The 25,247-nt window shown below is 37.9% G+C and overlaps 1 protein-coding gene across 13 annotated transcripts in view; it reads left to right on the top strand.

Moving 5' to 3' along the window:
• frya (furry homolog a (Drosophila)) overlaps positions 1–25,247 on the top strand; it is a 91,860-nt gene that overhangs the window by 6,262 nt on the left and 60,351 nt on the right. For 3 of the 13 annotated variants that reach the window (XM_051863067.1, XM_051863063.1, XM_051863061.1), the window contains exons 1-4: positions 11,565–11,772; positions 20,018–20,208; positions 22,379–22,432; positions 24,429–24,568. In XM_051863067.1, coding sequence (XP_051719027.1) covers positions 11,703–11,772; positions 20,018–20,208; positions 22,379–22,432; positions 24,429–24,568 — 455 coding nt within the window. In that variant the 5' untranslated portion in view covers positions 11,565–11,702. Of the gene's footprint in view, positions 1–2,463; positions 2,940–11,564; positions 11,773–15,939; positions 16,282–20,017; positions 20,209–22,378; positions 22,433–24,428; positions 24,569–25,247 lie in introns of those variants that run through there. The other 10 variants (XM_051863056.1, XM_051863057.1, XM_051863065.1 and 7 more) reach the window with 9 other exon arrangements.

Here is a 25,247-nt window from a genome sequence, read left to right as displayed (position 1 = left end):
AAAAGCCTCAGCATCCATCTAAAAATCTCTATGAACGGGAGCATATTAAAAACGCGATATCAACTCATCATAAATCAAGTAATTATCTTACAGTGTGTACGTCTCCTCGCCTTCCAATGTCAATTGAGCTCGCTCCTGTTGCATTTCTTCAAACTGGCAACCTGCGTGAGCGTGGAGTCTGAGGAGGAGGGGGCGGGGCAAGCAATATTTTTAATTTGGACTGCAGTACCCATTTCCACCACTAGCTGTCATTCTTACATAAAGCACCTTTAAGTGATATTGTGTGGTTACCGTTCTGCACACTCGATTCGGCACGCACTTGCACCGCGGTTCATCTCATATCTGACGACGCATACGCATCTAAAATATGGTTTGTAGAAAATAAATAAAACAGACAGACAGAGTTAGGATAATGTATGTTTCTGTCGATGGACACGCATTCTGGCTTCCCCTAAACTTTGTTCAATGCGAGTGCCGTATGCTCTATATGACCAGTCAGTTACGCCGTCATCACCCCGGTGTTGATAGCGCGCGAGCGCAGGTGAGACCTGGTCTGCGTTTAAACTAAACTCATTTAAGCCTTGCTAGTTTAAACATTTGAGTGCAAGTGGCGAAAGAGTACTTATGCGTGCGCTGTGAGAAGATTTGTGCACTCGCGGAAGCGCATGTACAGTGCACAAATATTGAGGTCTCTTTCAAGTTTTGTGCTTGAACAGACAAATTCACACAAAATTATGTCAACATGCCCGTCTTGGCGAGTGTCCTAGCAAGCATAGTAGGTTATGTCTTAAGTGAACTTAAACACTCGAGAAAGAGCGCATGTGTTCAGTATCAGTGTACTGATCCGTGTATTATGTCTTAAGGCTGATTTATACTTCTGCGTCGAGTGTACGCCGTAGCTACAGCGTAGGCTGTTTGTACCATGCGTAGCCTACGACGTAGTCTGACGTGCACCTCTTCAAAAATGTAACAACACGTCAATTCTACGCGGACCACAAGCGCTGTGATTGGTCTGCTAGAGCCCCTCCCTCAGGTCAAAAAACTGGCGCGGAGCAATCGGAGAAGAGCGAGTGTTTTCAACTTAAATAGGAATGAAAAACGCTCTGTTTCAGGGGACACATGCAGTCATACTGCAACAAAAGTCGTTGCCTATTTGCCGCTTCTCTGCCGTTTCTGTTTGTAAGCTTCTCTGACAACGTACATGACAAGCTGCTTCTTCTTCGGCTTTTGCCTTGATACTCAACATGACCGCAGACACTGCCTACTAGTGGTCCGCATGCACGTCGACGCGGACAACGATGCAGAAGTATAAATGAAAACAGACGCATAGCCTACGGCGCAGAGCCTCCGGCATAGCATTCCTGCTGTCTGAATGTGTTTTTAATGTTAATCAAACAACAAAAGACAAAGAAATCACTCATTGCTCATGACTGAATAGTAACTTAATAATTAATAATGATTGATCTTTATTTAATTTATACAGTGACGATTACATGCAATGTTTTATTTATTCAAATTCTGTACCTGAAAACTGTATACATGAAAAAACTGAAAAGCTTTATTTATTTGTATCTTTGCTTTAATGTATTTATTTGTGCAGTTTGATTATTTGTTCTTATTTTCTTTATTTTTATTTGACAGTAGTAATTTTTTACATAGCACATACCGAACCGTACTGAAACCGTGAGTAATCTGAACCGTTGAACCCCTAGTGGTTATATTCCTCTTAATTTAATTGTGGTTTTCCATTAGGTACACAAGCAGATCTTTTATTTGCTTTAAATTTGAATAGTACAAATGTATTACGTAACATTACAGGGTGTGACTAACCCAGATCATGCAGGGGAAAAACACTAATTGTATTTATCTTGTGGCATACAGTATATCTATTCTTCAGTGTACTGGCTGGCTAAACAGACTTACTTTTAAAACAGAAAACGCCTATGAGTGCACACAAAGTGGGTTTGTATTCCTCATGTATGGTAACAGTGGAAAAATCCATTCACGTAGGTGTGGGCCATTTCTGGTGCTATTTCTAGTCAGAAGGTAAGAGTGTTCTTTTTTTTTTTTTGACTAGGATTTCTTATTAAGTCTATGAGGGTTTACACCCATGATGCAACAATTCCCATTACATAGTCTGGGTTGAGTTTTTCTCTTAGTGACTTAATAAGGACAATCCACATCTGAGCTTTCAAATGCAAATAACAGGCACAAGTGATTCCTCCATCCCAGCGGAGTTTGGGGATGCCTCTCCGAAACATGAGACGTGCAAGGATCAGCATAATCTTTGGGGATTCCCACCCTCTAGACTATCGCAGGATGAGGACTAAATTACCCAGAATGGCGGAAACAGCTTGTTTGTGATAACTACTCAAAGACGGAGAGCTGCCCACTGCAGCATTTCCTGCGTCTCTTTCTTTTTCCCCGTCTTACTTTTCCTTTCGTATTCTGTCACTGGGCGGCACAGTAATCCTACACCTGCCTATTCTCATACATTGTACTGTAACTGGCTGAACTGCTTTGACAAGTGTGAGAGGGTTAAAACACACTTGCAGCGCGGAACCGGGTTCATATCTGGCTGCATCTCTCCACACACACACACACACCCATGAACACACTGGTATAAGAAGCCCAGGATCAAGACTCGGTCTTCTGTGAGAAGGAATATACGAGAGAAAGAGCAACAGAAGGGGAGCAAACAAACTGAAAATCACAACTTCAATGGTACCGGCGTGGAAAGCCTGACGTGCAGCGGGCAGCTTGCCAGCTGGAGATGTCGATCGGCGAGCTTGGCTGCAAGGAGCTGCCGGTGCATCAGGAGAATGATGGGATTGAAGTGGTGAGCATGGCCAGCTTACCTGAAGACCTGATGCTGAGCGGCGACTTTCGCGGGAAGTTCAAGAAGATCCGGTGCAAGAAAAGGCCCACCATTCTGGCATGTAGGTGCTGATTAGTGTTTATTTGTTGCTATTAAATAAGAGATTGGAGCAAGATTTAGAGGCTGCTTTGCTTGGGTGGTCAGAAGACTACTTCATAAGTCTTTCTGTCAACCATGTGTGAAATGCCTCAACGTCTATACAGATATTTATTGGTTACCTCAAGAATCTGGCGTCATGTTTGTTAAAATAGACTGTTTGCTTTCAGGTTATTAAACTTGTACATGAGCCAACAAAATTTGTGCAGTGAAAACTGCCGTAGTGATGTGCTGAAACATGAGGATATCAAAGTGGAAACTCCTGGTGTTTTGTGGAATTCACCTTTATTCTCAGCTGAATTGCTGGATATTGCTGTTGCTCTGTGGGTTGTTCTGGATCATCTCGCATGATTTGGCATGATTTGACTTACAGTGGGGTCTGAAAATCTGGAATTCAAAATGTACAAAAAGTTAAAAGAAAGAAAATTGAAATGTTTTGGGTCAGTAAGATACTTTAAATGTTTTTGAAAGAAGTCTGCATTTATTTGATTAAGAGAAAAAACTGAATATTGTGAAATAATATTACAGTAACACTTTATTTTAAAAGTCAGTTCCGTAGTTACACGTTACTACATGTACTTACTATAGTAATAACAGTAAATGATGCATAATTACAACACGGTAAAATATCAAACATTGAGAAAACTTAAAAGTTTAAGGCAACAAACTTCAGCAGATTTTTGAGTTTTCTCACCTTTTTTTTTTTCTCAACTGTTTTCTCAACTTAAACTGAATACAACAAGTTGAGAAAACAGTTGAGAAAAAAAAAGCTGAGAAAACTCAAAAATCTGCTGAAGTTTGTTGCCTTAAACTTTTAAGTTTTCTCAACTTTTGATATTTACAGTGAAGTAGCTAACCCCTAAACCAAACCCAAACCCTAACTGTAACTCTATAAGTACATGTAGTTAATTAATAGTATCAGTACTTATTTGGGTAATTACAATGTAACTACGGCACTGTAAAATAAAATGTAACCAATATTACAATTTAAAATAACTATTTTCTATTTGGATATATTTTAAAATGTAATTTATTCTTGTGATGGCAAAGCTGAATTTTGTCACATGATCCTTCAGAAATCATTCAATAGACCTTATGTAGCCCCGCCCCTTTTCAGCGTTGCGCTCGTTGTCTTTTGTCTTCCGGTTTGTATTTCCACAGCGATCTTACGTATTCATGAATGAACTGCTTGTTTTAAAATCTTCCCGTTCTACTGACATTTGTTAAGACATTTGCTTTAAACATTACAATGCTCATGATAACTTTCATTAACTCTACAACAAGTAAATCCACTTCACCAGCTAATTATTATTTGACAGCGATGCCATAGAAATATACAGAGCTACCGCAAAACGGAAGTTCAAAGACAATATTATAAAGATGGCGGCGCGCTTGTCTCTCTGGTGCATAAGGTCTATATCAAGGCTCGAAATTGCGTCCATTTTAGTCGCATATGCTCCCTAAATTTAATGCGTGCAACCTCAAAATATATTTAGGAGCATGTGTGCGAGTGCAAATAATCGTTGAGGTGCAACCTGTTTTCATTTCTCTACAAAATGTTCTCTAATTACTATGTGCCTGCTGTGAGCTGATACAGTGACCAGTCCACCGTTCTGTCACATATAGAGTTACGCTTCATCTTTATGTTCTTAAGTTTAAAGCAGACTTTAGGCTGGTTAATATAGCCGTCAATCTCCCTTTCACTGCGCTCCGGTGTCACGTGACCGGGAGCTAACTAGCGCGCAAAATGTTGAGAGCTGAAGACAGACTATAAAAAGAACAGTTACAGCAGGGCTCGACATTAACACTTGAACGCTTAAAAAAAAACCAGGGAGTCACCAAAACGCAAGAGTGACTTTACATTTAGTGTAAGTGGCGATCGAAATAATAATATATAATGTATATGTACTGACGGTAACAGGGTTGCGCAGCCTCTCGAGGAGAAATGGAAACAAATGAGCGCAGCACACACAAACTCAGCTAACATACTGCGGTAAAAATTCAAAATGTGGAGTTTTTATATTTATAACCTATGATACAGTTAAGCAACATCACATGACCAAGAAGAGTGTTGTCTCCACCATCACGATTGGAAAATGTGACATTGATTTCATTCAACAGTTGAATAAACAAGTAGTTAAAATTAAATCACTTACATTTTAGACGCAGTATTGACTTTTTTGTTCTATTTCAGCAGTTCCAAACAAAGATCACAGCAGAACCATCGCGCATCTCACAGAAACACTCGGCCTTGTTTTCATTTCTGAATGATTCAGCGTTTTGAACGAATCGTTTGAGTCAAAGATTCAATGGCCCTGTCCCAAATGGCACACTTCTGTGCACTTTCGGTCTTGTGGACTTACAATGGCTGCCGCGTGCACGTGTCCGTTAAGTCCACGAGACTGTAGGGTGTCCCATTTGTCAATTTTAGGCTTCAGAAGGGTGCTCGCGAGCGCCCCCTTTGTGGCCGATATGCGCCCTCGATGCGCACTTTTGCTGAGCCCGCACTGGTGCGAGTTCGGTGGCAAACTTCTTCCCGACAGTCAAAGTGACGTTACGTCACAAAAGTGCGGACTCGTAGGAAGGCCGTGAGTGTTTAGGGTGCCATTTGGGACAGGGCCAATGACCCTTTCATAAAGAACTGCCTCATTCTTGAACAAATCGTTTGAATGAATGACTCAATGACTCACTCATTAAGACACCTGCCGCCACCTACTGGCGGTTTAGTTTAAAAGTATCATTCTTTCCAATATTTCTTATTTGTATATTAATTTTTTTAAACAAACTCATAACATCATTTAATTCAGTTTTAATTTTTCAGTGTAAATGATTTAATTTAATTGGTAACAGCCCCATAGTGTCTTATTATTCTAGAGTTTATTGATCAAATTTAGAATTTAAAATGAAAAATGAACCATACATTTAATAAGATAAATAAAAGCCCTTTATAAAGGTAAAAATAAAAACGCCCTTGGGGTAAATATCACAAAAATGCAGATTTAAATATGTCAAAGCTGATAGAAAACTGATGAGAATATTGCTTCAGAATATTATATTTACAACACGAAAATAATTTTTTTTCCCAGGCAAGTAAATGAAAAGACTTAATGTCAAGCCTTATATAAAAACTGTCCCAATCACCCTGAATTCACCCTATATATATATATATATATATATATATATATATACATTTTAGTCGTGGTGCTCCTAAATTTTTGCTACCAAGTAAAAAAGTTAATTTCGAGCCCTGTATATGCTGATTTGATGCTAAAGAAACATTTATTATTATTATCAATGTTGAAAACGTTTGTACTGCTTAATATTTTTGTGGAAACTGTGATCTTTTTTTTTCAGGGTTCTTTAACAAATAGAAAGTTCTGTAACACTTTAGTATGAGGAGCAATTCTCACTTTTAACTAGTTGCTTATTAGTTTGCATACTAATAAAGCACATATTAATGCCTTATTCTGCATGACCTTATTCTACATTCTTAATCCTACCCAATCACTAAACTACCTTACTAACTATTAATAAACAGTAAATTAGGAGTTTATTGAGGCAAAAATCATAGTTAATAGTGAATATGTGTTCCCTATACTGAAGTGTTACCGAAAGTCCAGTAGAACGGCGACAACTAAATTCTGAAATTCATGTTAATTTTTTAATTCAACTTTTAACTCAAATTGTTATGATGATCATATCTTTTGTAATGGATAAAGTTGTGTTAAAATGCAAAATAGAAGCATTTTCCCTAGTGCTATCAGACCCCACAGTGTATGTCCTGCTTGTTTAATGTTTGTTTAATGTGATAAACAGTTGGACGTAAATTACAGGACACACAGAGACCGCATAGACTGAGGAGAGACACTGAAAATGTTACTTGAGCTCTGTGTGTTAGTCTTTGTGTGCATTTCCTTGAAATAGTCTGACAAGGAGGATAAGATATAAGAGTGTAAGGGGAGAAAGAGGGGCCAGAGGGTGGAGAGAAAGAGAGAGAAAACCAGCACAGGGAGGAAAAGTAGATAGAAAAAAGAGGAGTGCGGAGCTGGTACTGATATCCACAGTGACGCCTGCATCAGAGAGACATGCCTCACATTCCATCACTTCATCAGAGCTTGAAAATGCTTTTAATAGGCTCTTAATGGGACTCAACCTGCCGAACAACCTGCTCATACCCCCATTGAAGGCTTAAGGCTAAATATTTACAACATCTCAAAGAAAAGACCTTCCAATGGATGCCTGTGAGGACAAAATTGGTTAGGTTATCAAATATTCCAGACATCCCAGATACAATCAGTTACTAATCAATTACTTTATTGTATTTTACAGCTTGATTCACTTGTGTGCTTGTTTTAGCCGTTTTCCAATACGATGCTTTCAGGCTCGTGCCCTGTAGCTTTTGACGTCAGGAAGTTTTTGGACATTTCCACCCATCAAGCCCTCCATTTGCACTATATGGTGTTAATGGTCTGGTTGAAAGGTTGGGAGATAGCTCAGCCAGGACATTATGTAATAATATCTGAGAGCCCCTCGCTGTGCCAGCTCCAATCTCATAATGTTACCGTGTCCGATCTGTAGGAGTTATGTTACTGGGATAAGTCTATCTTCTGAGTTTACATTTGAAATAAACGATTGTTCAACTGCCAAATGCCATCATTATTACAACTGTAGCATTATTTGAAAAATAAATAAAAACAGGGAAGCAGTGAATCCCTCGTTCCCTGTAAGCAAATTCTAGTTGTGAATTAGTCACAGGAAAAGATGCGGCACTGTTGACATGACTTACTGTCTGGACTGTCTAGGGTATTTGCATAAAAAATATAAAAAGGCTGTGCTAAAACGGGACTCATCAGCTTTTTTACTCATTAAAGCACATGACAATTTAAGCTCTTAATATCTTTCTATTACAGCACTGTATCTTATTATCTCTACAGTTGTTTGAATTATTAGTATTTAAGTAGACACCACTGTTGTTAAATACAGTGGCTTCCACTCAGATTGACTCTTTTCCAGCAGAACACAAATGGGCAACTCTAAACCTGCCTGATAAATAGAGTGTGAGCATTATGTAATTAAGGGCAGGTTCTTGACATGGGAGGCATAGAGAGGGGCATGATGGGATTATGGAGTGACTCAGGCTCAGGACGTGCAGTGCTTGATAGCAAATCAGCAATGTGTAACATCCCAAGCTCAATGCAGAATCCAAAATAGTTGTGTTTATGTTTGTATTTTAGACGGGTAGAGTAATTAGTACCATGCTGATATTGTACATATTCAAAGTGCATTCGTGAAGGAGGCTTTTGCTTACTTGGAATGTCACAAATGTCACGATCTTGTTTGCCGCTGCATTGATTGCACTGGTGTTTGTGCTGCGTTTGACCTTTGCTGAATTCTTGTGAGCTTTGGACTTTGTTTCTCAGCAAGGAAATTAAGAAAATAGCTTGTGAAAATGCACTGGCTGTCTCTTTTCAGCCCTTTTCTTCATACTTGACTGACACTTGTGATGAATGGGGACTTTAGTACAGGTTCAAGCCAAAACTAATACTCAGAGTCAAGGAAGGTCATGGGTGCCACACAAAGAGTAGACAAGGCTTTGGAATAAACAGTGTCCTAAAAAGGTAGTTCAACTCTTAAGCCACAAATAAAACTGTATGAATGTCTTTGCATTATATTACAAAATAACAAATCAAGTGACATTCGTTTAAAAACAAAAAAAAAGGCAAAAGAGCAAAAAAAAAAAGCAAAACATTTCACACACACGTCTGGTTTTACTATCCTTGTGGGGACTTTCCAGACTTAATGGTTTTTATACTGTACCAATTGTATATTCTCTCCCCTTACACTAACCCTAATCCTAACCTACCCATCACAGAAACCTTTCGACATTTTTACATTTTCAAAAAAACATCATTTAGTATGTTTATTAATTCATTTCCCCCATGGGGACTGCTGGCTGGTCCCCACAATGTAGGTGATCTCAGGTTTTACTATACTTGTAGGGACCATTTGGTCTCTGTACACACACACACACACACACACACACACACACACACACACACACCATTTGTTGGATTTAAATGAGAAAATAATAGATGCATCAGAAATCATTCTAATATGCTGATTTAGCGATCAAGAAGCATTTCTTATTATTTTCACAGTTCAAAACAGCTGTGCTGGTTATTTTTGATAAATATAAAGCTTAAAAAACAGCATTCATGTGAAAAGAAGTTTTTACTGTCACTTTTGAGCAATTTAGTGTGCCCTTGCTGATTAAAAGTATTACTTTCTTTAAAGTTAAAAGGTTAGATCGCCCAAAAATGAAAATTCTGTCATTAATTACTCACTTTCATGTCGTTCCACACTGTAAGACCTTCGTTCATCTTCAGAACACAAATTAAGATATTTTTGATGAAATCCGATGGCTCAGTGAGACCTGCATTGACAGTAAGATCATTTCCTTTTTCATAAATAAAAATCACTTCAGCTTTTGAAAGTGTATTTTTAATTAATTTCGAGCCAACTGAATAGACCAATCTACTTCAGGTTTTCTTTTCTCCTCAGAAGTCATCAGTAGTCCAACTGTTACAATGACTGGCACTGTGTTTTTATTTAGTCTGGGAATTGTAATAATAACTTTTTAATAAGAGTAAAAATATGAATATGTAATATTGTGCATATTTTTTGAAAAATACCCCTCTCTAGATTTCTTTTTTCTAACTATCGAGTTTATGGTCACTGAATGGCTTTCCTGAGGTAAATGTAACATTTTGTGACATAAGCTGTTTTATTGACGTCTTTCTGCGGTTAAAACTCTGATTAAGTGATTACATTAGAGATGGATTCATTTCAGAAAGCTGTACTGTATCTTTCAACATACTTTTTGAAGTTCATTCATGTTTATTTCATGCTGTAATAGCAGAAAAGAGGAAGAGATAATAGGTTAACGTGCCGCTTGACCTGAGGTGTTACAGCGATCTGTAATGCCAAAGAGCGCCAAAACCACATGTACTGTTTGAATCCCGTAGTAAAATTGACAGAATTTAAAACCCAAGACTGTTTTATATCAAAAGTAACCTGATCTGTTTCATCTGTCAGCACGTTGTGTGTCCTCTTTGCTCTGCTATGTAAAATAGACGTGGCGTGAGAACAGTGAGTTTTAATGAGAGCTGGTGGCCCTGCATGACAGTTTTTTGTAGTTATGCTAAACATTATGTTTGTTATGTTTTATGCTATGTTAAACTCCCACAATTTACGGGTTTTCTTCACCGTGTTTTCTTCTACTGAATTGGATCCGGAAGGGCTGCATTACAGTATTGCGCTACAGCACCCAACTGGTCAAACCGCGTTATTGAAAAGCCTCGTTTACTGAAATCACATGATTTTGGCGCACTGAACCACTGATTCGAAACAAAAGATTCATAAAGCTTCAAAGCTTCATGAAGCAGTGTTTTAAAATCGCCCATCACTAGATATTGTTAAATAAAGTCACTATTTTGTTTAAAAGTATTCTCGTCGCTTCATAACATTAAGGTTGAACCACTGTAGTCACATAAACTGTTTTAAATATGTTTTTAGTAGCTTTCTGGGCATTTGAAATTGTTAATTATCTTGCTGTCAATGGAGGCCTCACTGAGCCATCGGATTTTATCAAAAATATCTTAATTTGTGTTCTGAAGATGAAAGAAGGTCTTACAGGTTTGGAACGACATGAGGGTGAGTAATAAATGACAGAAATTTCATTTTTGGGTGAACTAACCCTTTAATGACATGAACTACACCTTTGTGATCTTGACTGACTTCATGCATCCGGAATAGTTGACATAAAAACGAAAAATTCTTGATTATTTACTCACCCCATGGCCATCCAAGATGTATATGACTTTCTTTCCTCAGCGGAATAGAAATGGTTTCTTTTCGGCTGAAGAAAGAAAGTCATATACATCTTGGATGGCCTTCATTTTTGAGAGAACTATTCCTTTAAAAAATCAGCCTGAGACCAGTTTGTTAGAAGTAAAAGTGACGTGACGCTTAATCATCATTTGTTTGTACAATCAGATGGCGCTTGGTTTCATATTTTCTAATGCAATGACATTCAGACATTTTTAATTGTTATTTAGGCCTAAGTGTTTAAATTCTCCAATAATTCTGAAAAATAGACCAGCTTTAGATTTTGTCTTTGATTTTCTTTTTACCCAGTGGCATTGGTAGCTGCTAACACGTGCAGGTACGTAAACCACAGTAATAGAAAAAAACATTGTTGGCTTATCATTTTTTCCCTTTACGTCAGGATACTGACCTACCAGATGCCCCTTTCATTGCTAGTCTCACACACTCAAGCCGAGGAGGACAGTCGGAAGAGTCTCTCTTACTTGGGATGCAAACAAACAGAGGTTATAATTAACCACGCGGGGATAAGAGGATTTCTCCCTGCTCTCCCTGCACTGCTTGCAGCCTCCGACAGTGGGTTATTTAAAGTGAACCTGCGTAGAGAGAGAGAGAGAGAGAGAGAGAGAGAGAGGGAGGGAGGGAGGGAGGGTTGGACACTCATAGAGGAGGGGTGGGGGGGAGCTTAGCGGATCTGTGGCGCTCTGTTCTGGCTCAGTCTCTGGCGGCAGCATCTCTGTTTCGCATCACTCTCCCATAGCAGTCGATTCCACCTGCTGCTGGTGGAAATGTACAGGACCACAGCATCCTCTGACTGACTTCACCAACTCATCCGCCTGCAGATATGGCCAGCCAGCAGGATTCAGGCTTCTTTGAGATCAGCATCAAGTCCCTTCTGAAGTCCTGGAGCAGCAGTGAGTATCTTGGCGCTCAGAGCTACGGGATCGCAGCCAGGGCTGTCGGGATGGATCCAGATTTAGTTTGCATGTGTTGCTCTGGTGCACGTGCTCTGGTGTTGTTGTCCTCTGTTGTTTATTTGGCCTGCTGGGGATCAGCATAATATGGATTTTATTGTGTGCTATGCTATCTCTGTTTTACTTTAAAGGGATAGGTCATGCCATCTGTCATTTATTTGCCCTCATGTTATTCCAAACTTTGTGTATGAATTAATTTCTTCCGTGGAACAAAAAAGAAGATATTTTGAAGAATGTTGGCATCCAAAACACCCCATTGACTTTTATTGTATAAACAAAAGCTCAGAGACATTTTTCAAAAATATCTTTTGTGTGTTCTGCAGAAGAAAGACAGACATACAGGTTTGGTATGACATGAGGTTGAATTTCCATTTTAGCTGACATTTTTTGTCTATATTGCTTTGTAATCCCTGTCCTGGTGCTCTGGTACACAGTATGCTACCAAGAGCAGTGTACATCAGGTGCCTGTTCTCACCAGCCTAACCGACCAATCAGCTGTGAGGGATGGTCAGCCCTCAGCCAATCAGCTTGCAGCAGGAGTGGCAGTGAGAATTCTGTGCTGTTTTGTGATAACCTAGAAGGGTCTCCTTTAGAAATCAGTGCAGATTTACTTTTAATAGCTTAGACTAACTGTTTGGTGTGTAAACAATCAAAAGTATTTGTTTAAAAAAGATCTGTATGTTAATTTCTGTAAAATTTATTTCTGTGAAACTATATTTACTTTACTTAATAAATAAATAAAAAAAGTTCCAAACCAAAAAACATAGTTTAAGTTAATAAAATTAAATATACTTTATTATATATATATATATATTAAGTTATATTTTCCTTGTACATTACGAGTAGTTTTATATGTTGTTTTTACAGATTTTTTTTTTTTTTGTAATTTAGAAGCGAATTACGAAAATATCTTACTTTAAAGCCTGAGTGATATCAAACATTAATAAAAAATAATCATTTTTTAAAAATATTTCAGCCTGGCAATTTAATCCATAGTTTTTAGACCAAATCATAATCTCTCTCTCTCTCTCTGCCTCAGAGTAAATGGGTGAAACGTTCTTATCACTAAATCAAATGTGCTTTGCACAGAGTACCAAATATATTTTTAGCACTGGCTCAGGGGTTTAGAGCTGCGAGTGTCCTTAGGCCTAATAGGCTAAATCCAGGAAAACTGTCCTTGTTATTTAGCTGTCATAATCAACACGTCTCAAATATCTGCGAACGTATCTCATCTTTCAGTTTTACTGCTTGTAATCCTGACCTATCTATGTGACACAGGGATATGCAACTCTCCTCAAATGGTACAGTGTGTTCGGGCAGTTACACAACCTGATCCTGTTACTCCGGGTTATAATATACTTTAGGTGTGGATGCCCATGGGCGTCTGATGTGACCTCTGGATGTCATTTTTTGCTTTCTATTCTTTAAAGGGTTTTAGTCTGTTAACACTTTACAAAAAGGTCTAATTTGTTAACATTAGTTAACTAACATGAACTAACAATGAGCAATATCTTTTTACAACATTATTAACCTTTGTTAATGTTAATAAAAATGCTCAAATTCATGTTCTGTTCACAGTGCATTAAGTAATAATAACAGAATCAAGTTTTAATCTTAAAAATGTATTAGTAAATGTTGAGATTATCATTAGCTAAGGTTAATAAATGCTGTAGAAGTATTGTTCATTGTTATTTCATGTTAACTAATGTAGTTAAAGAGTTAGTTCACCCAAAAATGAAAATTCTGTCATTAATTACTCACCCTCGTGTCATTCCACACCTGTAAGACCTTCGTTCATCTTCAGAACAAAATTTAAGATATTTTTGATGAAATCCGATGGCTCAGTGAGGCCTGCATTCAAAGCAATGACATTTCCTCTCTCAAGATCCATAAAGGTACTAAAAACATATTTGCAAAACAGTTCATGCGAGTTCAGTAGTTCTACCTTAATATTATAAAGCGATGAGAATATTTTTGTGCTCAAAAATAACAAAATAACGACTTTTCAACAATATAGTGATGGGCCAATTTCAAAACACTGCTTCGGAGCTTTGTGAATTGAATCAGTGAATCAGTTCGGATTCGATTTGTAAAGCTCTGAAGCAGTGTTTTGAAATCGGCCCATCACTATATTGTTGAATGCTATTGTTGCTTTGAATGCAGGCCTCACTGAGCCATCGGATTTCATCAAAAATATCTTAATTTTTGTACCGAAGATTAACGAAGGTCTTACAGGTGTGGAACGACATGAGGGTGAGTAATTTATGACATTATTTTCATTTTTGGGTGAACTAACCCTTTAGCATATGAAACCTTATTGTAAAGTGTTATCTGCATGTTTAAAAAGTACTTTTTTGTCATTGCTCATGTTTTCAGTATCTTGTTTAGGGCACCAAGTGTCAGGATGCCCCTGGATTTTGGTGGGAAAATATCGATAGAGTTTGTGAATGAGTTTCAGCTGCACTTCTCGCTGAGAACTTTTCTCTGTTCGTTGATGAAAGTAACCAGTGGGATATGAGTGGGCTTTGCATGCTAACAGCCTGATAACCATCTGAAAATGGATGAGGTTTTATAGGTTCCAATTACAGTTATGTCAGTTGTCCCCAGGGGCCTTTTGTACACAGTTGGGGTCTATGGATGTAAAAAGCTCACATTATTTACATCAGAGGGGGATTTTGTTAGATGTCTGTTTTTTCCGTGCTTGTTGTCCACTCCCTGAGCAAGAACAAATGTTGGGAGGATTTGTTTTAGAAAGAAAAAAAATATTAAATATGTCTGTATTTGTGTTTATGTATGTGTCCCATGTCAATGTGTGTGTGTGTGTATAGAGAGGCGTTGTATTATGTCTTGTATTGTCCCTGTTGGGAGCAGCTCAATGCTCAGAGGCTCCTCTGCAGAGCGCTGATGTAATGCTCTGTCTGAGCCTATCTCTTGTTTGCAGAGTCACATGTAATGCATCAGGCTTCTGTAATCATCTAGACTGGCACTGGAGCACAGACTGACCTGTTTACTACTTCTGTCGAAAAATAGTTTTCTGAAGAAAATGCAAAATCCACTGACAACCGCCATGTTGTCAGAGTGTTGCTGTCTGTTGCTATCGGGTGTTATCGGGTACTTACACAGCAAAATCCCCAGAGTTAAATCAACTCTGCTCAGATTACATATGGTCCCTCTCTATATAGTGTTAAAGTAACACTGAAGCAGAGTTAAAGTTAATAAGACAATTAAGTGATTAAGTTATGATTGAGTATTAGTGATGAACACCTGCTGTTAACAAGCAGAATCACTGAAGAGAAACACAATAACTACAAATGACTTCCAGCCACAGCCTTAGATGAAATCAACTGAAGATAAAATACATTAAATCTCCCAAAATCTGAATATACAACTCCACAAACAGCATATTATCTCATTAACTTTAACTCTGCTTCAGTGTTATTTTAACTCTATGTAGAGAGGGACCATATGTACTCTGAGCAGAGTTGATTTAACTCTGGGGATTTTGCTGTGTACTAGGGAGTTGCTAGGTGGTTGGTAGGGTATTCTCACAATATTACTGTTTTTACTGTATTTTTAACAAAATAAATGCAGATCTCACCAACCCCAAACTTTTGAACAGTAGTATAAATGTTATGCATATATTTGTTTGTAGATATATTATAATAAATTTAAAATATATGACTAAAAAGTAATGCCTTTATATTTTATTTGATTACGTCAAACATAATGCTTCATGGAATTGTAGTTCATTTTTTATCTTTATTTACTGACATTACTTTAATGCATGAGTTCTGCTTATGCATTTTGTTTACAATATTTTTATTGAATTTTGCAAGCCTAGTTGGCATCCCATTTGCTCATGGCTGTTTTCCTAAATGAAAGATTGTGTAATGGAGTCGGTCCGTGGAATTCAGAAGCTAGATAGGTTATCTTACTTTACGCCGTCTGTGTTTTTACGTATGAGCAAGCAAGGGAGTGAGAGTGAGTGAATGAGTCTGTGCCCAATCAAATGATGTTTACACTGTTGGTTAGTGGTGGAGGGGAGATCAGGACGTATAGTGTGTACTCAGGGATAAATATAGCCCTGCAACTATGCCACTGTAACATGTCAGTCCTGCACACTTGCCCAGACCTCAGCTAAAAATTCCAGCCTGACCTTCAGTCTCGAGAGGCAGTGGACGTTTACACTGCAATAGAGAGCCTTCAGAAGAAGTGAGCACACATGTGGATTTGTTATCACCCAATTTTCTGACTTTTGCTTCAGCTCACGGTGGGACCGTTACAGTATGGGGCAGGTGGTGAACAGGAGAAGGTCCCGCCATCATTGGAATTATTGATAAGGACGTGTGAGGTTTGGAAAACTGGATCAAATATACTTCTCCCCCACTATGGATAGCTCAGTCATGTGCTGGAATAAAACCAGCATGGTGAACTTCATCAAGGGCCTGGGTAGGTGCTACAAAAGAGAAAGAGAGCGATAGAAGTGAGAATCTGTCAGTGAGTGACGATGAAACTAGTAAATGGAGACTAATGAATGAGTGTAAAGCAAGCTTCAGACTTGTCCATGAGATTTTATTGGTGATTAGATAATATTATAGCAAAATAAAAGAGACTCCTGTCGCAGTGACTGTTCATTTTGCTGAATAAAAATTATGAAGAAAAATTGAGGTAAGATGGTTTGATGAATTAAAGAAAATTCATCAACAATAAATGTTTGTTGGCAACCTTTTTAGATGCATTGTATGTTATTGAATGATTATGCAGTTAGGTAGAATGCAATTCATTTAAAGAAATAATAATACAATTATAAAAAACTAGTTTTATTATTTAAGGTATTATTTATAAATTAATACAGTTCTGTCATGACAACTCTCTGAGAGTTTGGCATGGCGTGGCAATAGCTATGTTTCCATCCAAAGTTGCAAATTTAACACAAAATTGGAATATCGCATAAAACATTTGTGAATAAAGCATAGTTTCCAAGAGAACAAAAACATTACTTCGTGATAAACTGGCACTAAATATCACAGAAAAGTAGGAGAAGCCCCTGTATATAATAATTTATTTGCATATCAGAGCGTGTGGATGAAACACAATAAACACGTTATCTTGCTTTCAGAGGCAGATGCTGCTGTTTGGGAACATAGTCGTGTAATACAGTTCAGGGAGGGAATTATACTGATTGTGAACCACTTTGACTTTCCTCAGGCATTTCAGAACAACCAAAGCAGCATTTCAGATGCTGTGCAAGGAGATCGTTCCGCTGGTTAGTCCAGTTATGCCGTCCCATCGCACAAAGTCACATAATATTTTTGATGCGCATCAAGGAACTTATTTGGTAAATGTGATTCCATCGTAGTTTATGCACGTTTTCTTATCAGATAAAAAAATTATCTGACTCAAACGAGCGCACAAGTTTTTATGCACATTTTTAGAATTTATGTGCATCTTGCCATTTCCATCCACCAGTTTTTGATGCGATATCCCAAAATGCGCATAAAAACAGGTGGTTGGAAACTTAGCTAATGTTAATGTGTTTGGTCTTGGTGGAATACGCTGCTGCGCTTATTGCTGCTGTTGATTGTAGTTGCTGCTGCTGCAGAGCAAATATGGAACTTGCCACTGCTAATACACACACAACATGCAGCTGTGAGCAAGTAAGACGTGCTGCTGCTGTACAAGCATGCATGAATCACCCTGTATCAGATCTATACAAACACTATCTCACGATCAATTCATACATATTTTACAAGGTGGCTAATTAGTATTAATTCGTACGACCTCACTCGTTTAGATTTGTTTAGATCCCAGTGATGGGTAGGTCATTTGTACGAATTCATACAAATTGGGCAACTTGTAAAATATGTACGATTTAGGTCGGGAGTGAGGTCGTACAAATTTGTACGAATTAACCACCTTGTAAAATATGTACGAATTTTGGGATTTTTGGGAATTGTCGTGAGATTGGGTTGTCTATACAGGTGGAGCTGGGGAAGGTGGAGGGTTTCTGAAAGCATGCTGCAAACTGCAGTAAACAGTATATTAGTGTTGTCACGGTACCAAAATTCCAGTAGTCGGTACCAATACCATAAAAATTTTACGGTTCTCGGTACCAATTTCGGTACCACAGCAAAATCTGTTGGAACTATTTTACTATTTTATATAGCCTATTTTAAAAACATATTAAATATGGTAATCATACATATAAATATTTGGAGCGTGTGTGTATATATATACCTCAATGTAATAAATCTTGAAATACAAAAAAAATTAAATAAATGCTCAAACATCCATTTTGTAACAGACGTGCGTGTTTATTTTAGCTATTCTTTCAAAGAAACGACACACTACAGCCTGTAAAACTATGAAATAATGGTAACCTAAATAATAAGAAAGTTAAATATTATTTAAAAAAAAAAAACATTCGTTTTTTATTTCTACACAAAGATGCGTCATATAGCCTACCGCTCTGCTCTTTGAGATGGATGAGAGCATCTCTTTTATAATATCTTCATGTTATCTCCTGATGTTACAAGGAACTGACACTTGTTGTAAATGGTCTGAAGAGAGAGTTTTATCTTCACACATTCAGGCTATATTTGATTTAGCGCTGCCAGGGAAAGCTAAAGTAAAAATTACCAGCGTTGTGAAACACGCTATACAAATAAACTTGACACACCTTATAAAGTCTAATAACAAGCACAAACTGTGTTAAATAGAAACTGACGTGCAAGCAAAAAGGTTTCTGTCCTACGGTGTTTTTTCTACTTTACCACAGTAAAGAATGTGAATATAATAGGCCTAAAAGCGAACGAAAGGAAGAAACGTTATAATCCCCTGTGTGAGTGAAGATTTGGGAAAAGAAACAGAGATTCCATGTTGAGTGGAATAACTAATGGAATATTGTTAAATTCTCTGATAATCGGGTGACCAGATTGTGATTCGCAAAACAGAATACAAAGCTTAAATGTATGGACTCACGTACCTCTCTCATTCGGCATGAACCAAAATGTTTCCATGGCTGCGATGTCACATTTAATTGCTAACCTATTATTTCTTTTGTAAACAAAGCTTTGTGCTTCACTCGTGTCATATTCAAGTAAATACTGGCACAGTCCTATCAGTGAGTACCGAATACACCCGGATTCTCGGTACTACAGAAATGCTGGTATGGTCACATTTCCAAAATTTCAGTACCGACTTGGTACCGAAGTACCGGTACTTTTGACAACACTACAGTATATGATATGCAAGTATTGAATGCAAGTATTTGAATGTTGAGCAGCAACATTGGCTACTGATACAGTGGGAACCAACAGCTGTGCCCTATAGAGAATGATGTGATTGCAAGCAGATTGGGTCAAGGATCTATCAGCACGTGCCATATAGAGTTTCATGACAAATATATTACACTTTAGATTGAAAAAAGTAGAAATGAACTTTCTTGTATGTTTGTTGCTTTTGTTGTTGTATGTTTTTGGAGCTGAAATGCCGTGGGCTATCTTTTTGTTCTATTTAAGGGAAAGCAAAACCCAGTTTAAGCCATGTGGAACGAAGTCTGTTTTCGTCAACATATGATAAGTGTCTAAAACTAGATCAAAATTTGTTGTCAAAATTAACACCGCTGTGACTGTCACATGCCCCCTCTGCAACTCGACCACTCTTACTTACAGTACAGTTAGTCCAGTAGCTTCTCTGTGTGTTTGTGAGCTCTGTGAAAGAATAATGATATAAAGTTGCCCTTCTGCTTCTAGGGTGTTACTTTAGTTGGTGTTGTTGAGGAAAGATGGGCGTTACTTTGTGTACACAGGTTGCAGTCTCTGGCAAGCTACAGAATGGGAAGATTTGGGAAATTCTGAAGTGGATTTCACTGCCTGGATTAGGAAACTGTCATTGTCTGGAAAACAATGCTTACTATTCATTCAAATAGTTTCTGGAACATTAGAAAATCCATGTAATTTATTCTGAAATAATGCAGATGTTCAGTTTTTGGGTTTCTGAAAAAGACAAATACAATCTTCTTACAGTCCTTATCCATTTGCTTGCCTTTCAGATTAATAACATTTATTATTAATAATAAAAATAGATTCATAGTATTTTTATGTTATTTAGTATTTTTCATTTTATGTTTTTTTTAATATTGATAATATATATATATATATATATATTTTTTTTTTATCCAAAGCTTCACCAGGGTACAGCAAGCCTCCCGTCCCCCCGGTTTGCTGCTCACAGGGTGAGAAGGGACCGCCCGCCATGATGCCCATTAGTGTGGACCCAGAGAGCCGGCCGGGCGAGTACGTGCTCAAGAGCCTCTTCGCCAACTTCACCACCATCTCTGAGCGCAAAATACGCATTGTCATGGCCGAACCTCTGGTGAGTGACATTTCTGAACTATTGAAGACGATAATGGGCCATTCCATTCCTCAGAGACAAATAAGTCTGACGATTATGGAGATGGTTGACCAATTAGACTGAGGGAAAGGCTTGTTCAGAAGATATCAATAAAATATAAGACAATCTGACTAATCGTTTTTTTAGGCCTGCCTAATTGTTTATGCAGCTCGGCAGCTTTCACCTTAATGTGACCCTGTATGATTCGTGTCAATAGAAATGAAATTTAGATCTGCCAGGCCTGGAAAATACAAATGAGATGTTAGTGTACAGTACTTGCTCTTTACAAAACAGATTGTTTATCTCCGAGGACCTTGAACACTTAGCCAGCCTTGTCAGTATTTCCCAGACAACAGGCAAGTTCACCTGCACGTGTTTAACAGCAAGCTGCTAGTTTCATGGCCGGCAGGCAGACTAGTTTTAATTAACCCTCTCAGGACAGATATATTGTGTCGATGCTGCTATCAGGATGAGCTCATCTTTTTTCATCTAATTTTTACTGAACCAATAACCAAGATCAGGTTACCTGAACTGTTCAGCCACAGTTGTGTAGTGTATTGTTTGATAACTGGTTATACATAACACATATTCTTAATACATATGATTATGATCAGTTTATTTGAACATCCCTCTGAATGAAAGGTAAATAGAGCGATTCATAGCTGCAGTATCTTTTTTGTTATGTTTCAGGATCTCTTTGGACACAACTGAAAGTTTTTATGAGTCAGTCATACATGTCTTAAACTATCCCAGTCATTTAATTCAGTAGTGGAGAAAGGTTCTGCAAGAGCATAAGGCGATCCATTAACCTCTTATAAAAGCCTTGAGGGATATTGCACTGTCCTTGTCTGCCCCCTCATCTGTTTCTCCCTCAAATGACTCCAGCAACTGAAATATTTATTAACCTAAGATGAAAGGGGTGCTTCAGTGGCCTGAATGGTGCTCAAATTAAATTTAACATGGTCTGAATGTGTTATGTTTGACAAGCCCAGTAAGAGTCAGAGAAGACGGTGTGTTCTGGACCTGCTGGAATCCATTAAAACATTAATACTATTTAAATATTCAAATCAGTTATCAACTCTGCTGTTGCCTGAAAAGAACACAGTTCTGGTTCTACAGAATGTAGGTCAGTTTGTTTTTTACGCAACCTGTGTTGTTTAATCAGCAGGTCTGATCTGTGATAGTTGCCAAGATCAGCTTTTTTACATTGTAAAACTATGCTGGTGGCCCTGTTTACGCACTACTGTTCAAAAGTTTGTGGTCAGTGCGATTTTTTTTTACTTTTATTGTACAAGAATCTTTTAAATTGATAAAAAAAAGTGACCGTAAAGACATTTATAATGTTACAAAAGATTTCGGTAACACTTTATTTTAGGGTCTTTCAACTAGTTGCTTATTAGCATGCATATTACTAGAATATTGGCTATTTATTAGTACTTATTAAGCACATATTAATGCCTTATTCTGCATGACCTTATTCTACATTCTTAATCCTACCCAATACCTAAACTTAACAACTACCTTACTGACTATTAATAAGCAGTAAATTAGGAGTTTATTGAGGGAAAAGTCGTAGTTAATAATTTATATGTGTTCCCCATACTGAAGTGTTACCAAGATTTCTATTTCAAATAAATGTTGTTCTTTTGAACTTTATATTCATCAAAGAAATATGAAAAAATGTATCATGATTTCAAAGGCAAAGCAAGGCAAGGCATTGATTATAACATTGAAAATAATAAGAAATATTTCTTGAGCAGCAAATCAGCATATTAGAATGATTTCTGAAGGATCGTGTGACACTGATGACTGCTGAAAATTCAGCTTTGCCATTCATAGATTTTAAATTACATTTTAAAATATATTAAAATAGAAAACCGTTATTTTCATTTGCAATAATAATTAATAAAATGAATATTTTTGTTCAGACAGTGCAGCCTTGGTGAGCATAAGAGATCTCTCTCAAAAACATTTTAAAAATCTTACTGACTCCAAACAATTGAATGGTAGTGTACAGTAGCTGCTAGAATGCATGATGTTGAAACAGAGCTGCATTTTAATCAAGGAAACCATAATGAATCACTTCCAGACAGAATTGCCTGAATAATATTTGCTCTAGCAATTATTTGAAAGCCTTCTGTTGTTTTTACAGGAAAAACCTCTGATAAAGTCACTTCAGAGGGGTGAAGATCCCCAATTTGACCAAGTAAGTACCGTTTGCTTTCTGCCCCCCCCCCCCCGTACGCTCACGTCCCCACGTCCAGTCTGTGGACAGATGTCCCAGCGGAAAGACAAGAGACAGCCTTTTAGCTGCCCAGCTGTGCCAAAAATTAATCTGACTTTTTGAATTATTAAAATAGATTCATGGATCTGTCTGGCCTTTAAAGCATTCAAAGTGACCTCAGTAAAAGCTTGATGTGGTTTTTGGCTTGTCTGGCTGTCTGGGAATGAATAAGTCAATTTGCATCTCTGATAGATTAGATAAGTTGATGAAAATGTCCCTCGCTCTATTGAAACAGTGTTATATCTTGTATTCTTTAATCATATGCAGCACATGTATTGATCATGTCATTACTTTCCAGATTTTTTTGTCTTGGAGTTTCCTGTGTAATTATAATTACTGGTGTGATACATATATATGTGATATATATATATATATATATATATATATATATATATATATGTCAGGAAATGAGTGGTCATAATGTTTTGGTTCAGTATATATATATAGCCAAAACATTATGACCACTCATTTCCTAAGGTCATGTGTCAATTTCTGAGTAGATTAGAGTGTTAGTGAGCAATCAGTTCTTGTAGTCAATGGGCAGGAGTAAAGACCTGAGAGACTTTAGCAAGGGCCAAATTGTTATGGCCAGACAAGTGGGTTAGAGCATCTCTGAAAAGTTCAAGCCTTGTGGGTTGCTCCCAGTCAGCAGTGGTGAGATCCTACGGACAGTGGTCCGAGGAGCAACAAACCACAAAACAGTGGCTTGTTGATGCACAAGGCCAATGAAGGCTATCCCGTCTGGTCTGAACCGATTGAACCGACGTTGCACAAGTAGCTGCAGACCAATAAAAGTGCCTATGATGACCCGTTCACTGTCGAAAGTGCCTACAATGTACATGCGAGAGTCAGAACTGGACAGAACAGAATTGTTTAGGAATGGCTTTAGAAACAGCAAAGAGTTCAAGGTGTTGCTCTGGCCTAAAAATTCTGAGCCTCTGTGGGATGTGCTGGACCAACAATTCCGATCCATGGAGGCTCCACCTCGCAACCTACCGGATTTAAAGGATCTGCTGCTAATGTCTTGGTGCCAGATACCACAGCACACCTTCAGGGGACTTGAGTCCTACTGAGTCCATGCCTCGGCAGGTCGAAGCTGTTTGGTGGTACGCGGATGACCAACAGAATATTAGGCAGGTGGTCATAATGTTTTGGCTCATCTGTGCATACTAGAAAGTATATATAATTTTGAGTTGGGGGCCAGGTGGGGCAAGCAGAATTCTGAACCAACAGCCAGACTGAGCAAACAGAAACAAATCCTTATTGTTGATCTTTGTTATATGATTATAATTCCCAAACTAATTTGTAAATTAATGACAAGAGTATCTCAAAATTAATAAAAACAGAATTTAATTTCAGATACCTTTGAGTAAATGCATTGAAAGCCCAGAATGAAAGGGCTTTTTATTGCTGGCTTGGGTGGAGTGTGTGTTCTCTGCCCTGAGTTTGTAAGTTTGTTTCTGTATGCATGTGTGTGTTGGAGGCAGGTGAATAGCAGCCTCATTCAGAGCTCACAGGGCTGTGTTTGTACCCATGATCCCTTGGGCTTTTCAGCAGCCTCACTGAGAGGGGATTCTTCTCCCAGGGTTCATCAGGGAATGAAGGGCTCGTTGTGTTCACACTCAGCCCCAGAACACCGCCCTTTTTCCCTCCCTTTCCTGTGTGTCGAGTCCTCACCAGGGACGGCCTTTCCTTCCTGCACTTATTACCCCAACTCCCTCCCCTTTTCTCACTTTCTTTGCATCCTAGATACACATTTAAGACTCACACAATACCCCCTACTTTCACCTCCACACTCGAAATAACTTTCTCTTGACAATGCACTATGAAATATATGGCTTATACACAGTACTATGTGCAAGGTGTATTTTTAGTTTGTTTATGTGGTGATTAATACATGCTCTCCTTTCGTTTTCAGTTGATCAGCACAATGAGTTCTTTGGCCGAGTATTGCCTACCATCTATCTTGCGCACCCTTTTTGACTGGTACAAAAGACAGAACGGAGTTGACGATGAATCCCACGAATACAGACCGCGCTCAAATACAAAGTCCAAAAAGTGAGTCCTGTTTGTACAGTATTTCTTAGATAATGCTGATCATTTAAGCGTGTTTCAATATAAAATACTTAATTATGCATAATGCAATTTAGTAATGCAGAGCTGGAGTTTTATCTATTAGCTTTAGAGCTATTTATACACAAACTTGTGCATATATACATATGCAGATATATTTTAGTTCTGTTTCCTGTGTTTGAGTTTGTTTCTATGGTTTCTCATTGATTTGATTATCATGTGCACCTGTTGTTCATTTCTTTTTTGATTAGTTTGACTTGTGTTTTTAAACCCTGTGTTTGTTCAGTTCATTGTCCGTTCTTGTATGATTACGTTGGTTATTCTGTTCTGTGCATTATATGCCTGAGTTTTTTGGTTTCTTTTGAGTTTATAAATAAAGTTGAAATGCTGCGTTTAAATCCAGCCTTTTTTATTTTACTTTTCTTCAACCATGCTGTGACAGTACCTGTGATATAATAATAAGAAGAAATGCTTCTTGAGCAGTAAATAAGCTTATTAGAATGATTTCTGAAAGATCATGTGACACTGAAGAATGGAGTAATGGCTGTTGAAAATGTAGGTTTACCATCATAGAAATACGGAGCCCCGCACATGACATGCAAGAAAAAAAAAAAAAAATTGTGCGCATGATTTACTAATTCGTTCCCTCGATTTATAAATCATG

This window comes from Ctenopharyngodon idella, chromosome 15, assembly GCF_019924925.1.
Source record: "Ctenopharyngodon idella isolate HZGC_01 chromosome 15, HZGC01, whole genome shotgun sequence".
NCBI classification, from domain to species: domain Eukaryota; kingdom Metazoa; phylum Chordata; class Actinopteri; order Cypriniformes; family Xenocyprididae; genus Ctenopharyngodon; species Ctenopharyngodon idella.
This window is presented reverse-complemented; position numbering and strand designations above follow the sequence as displayed.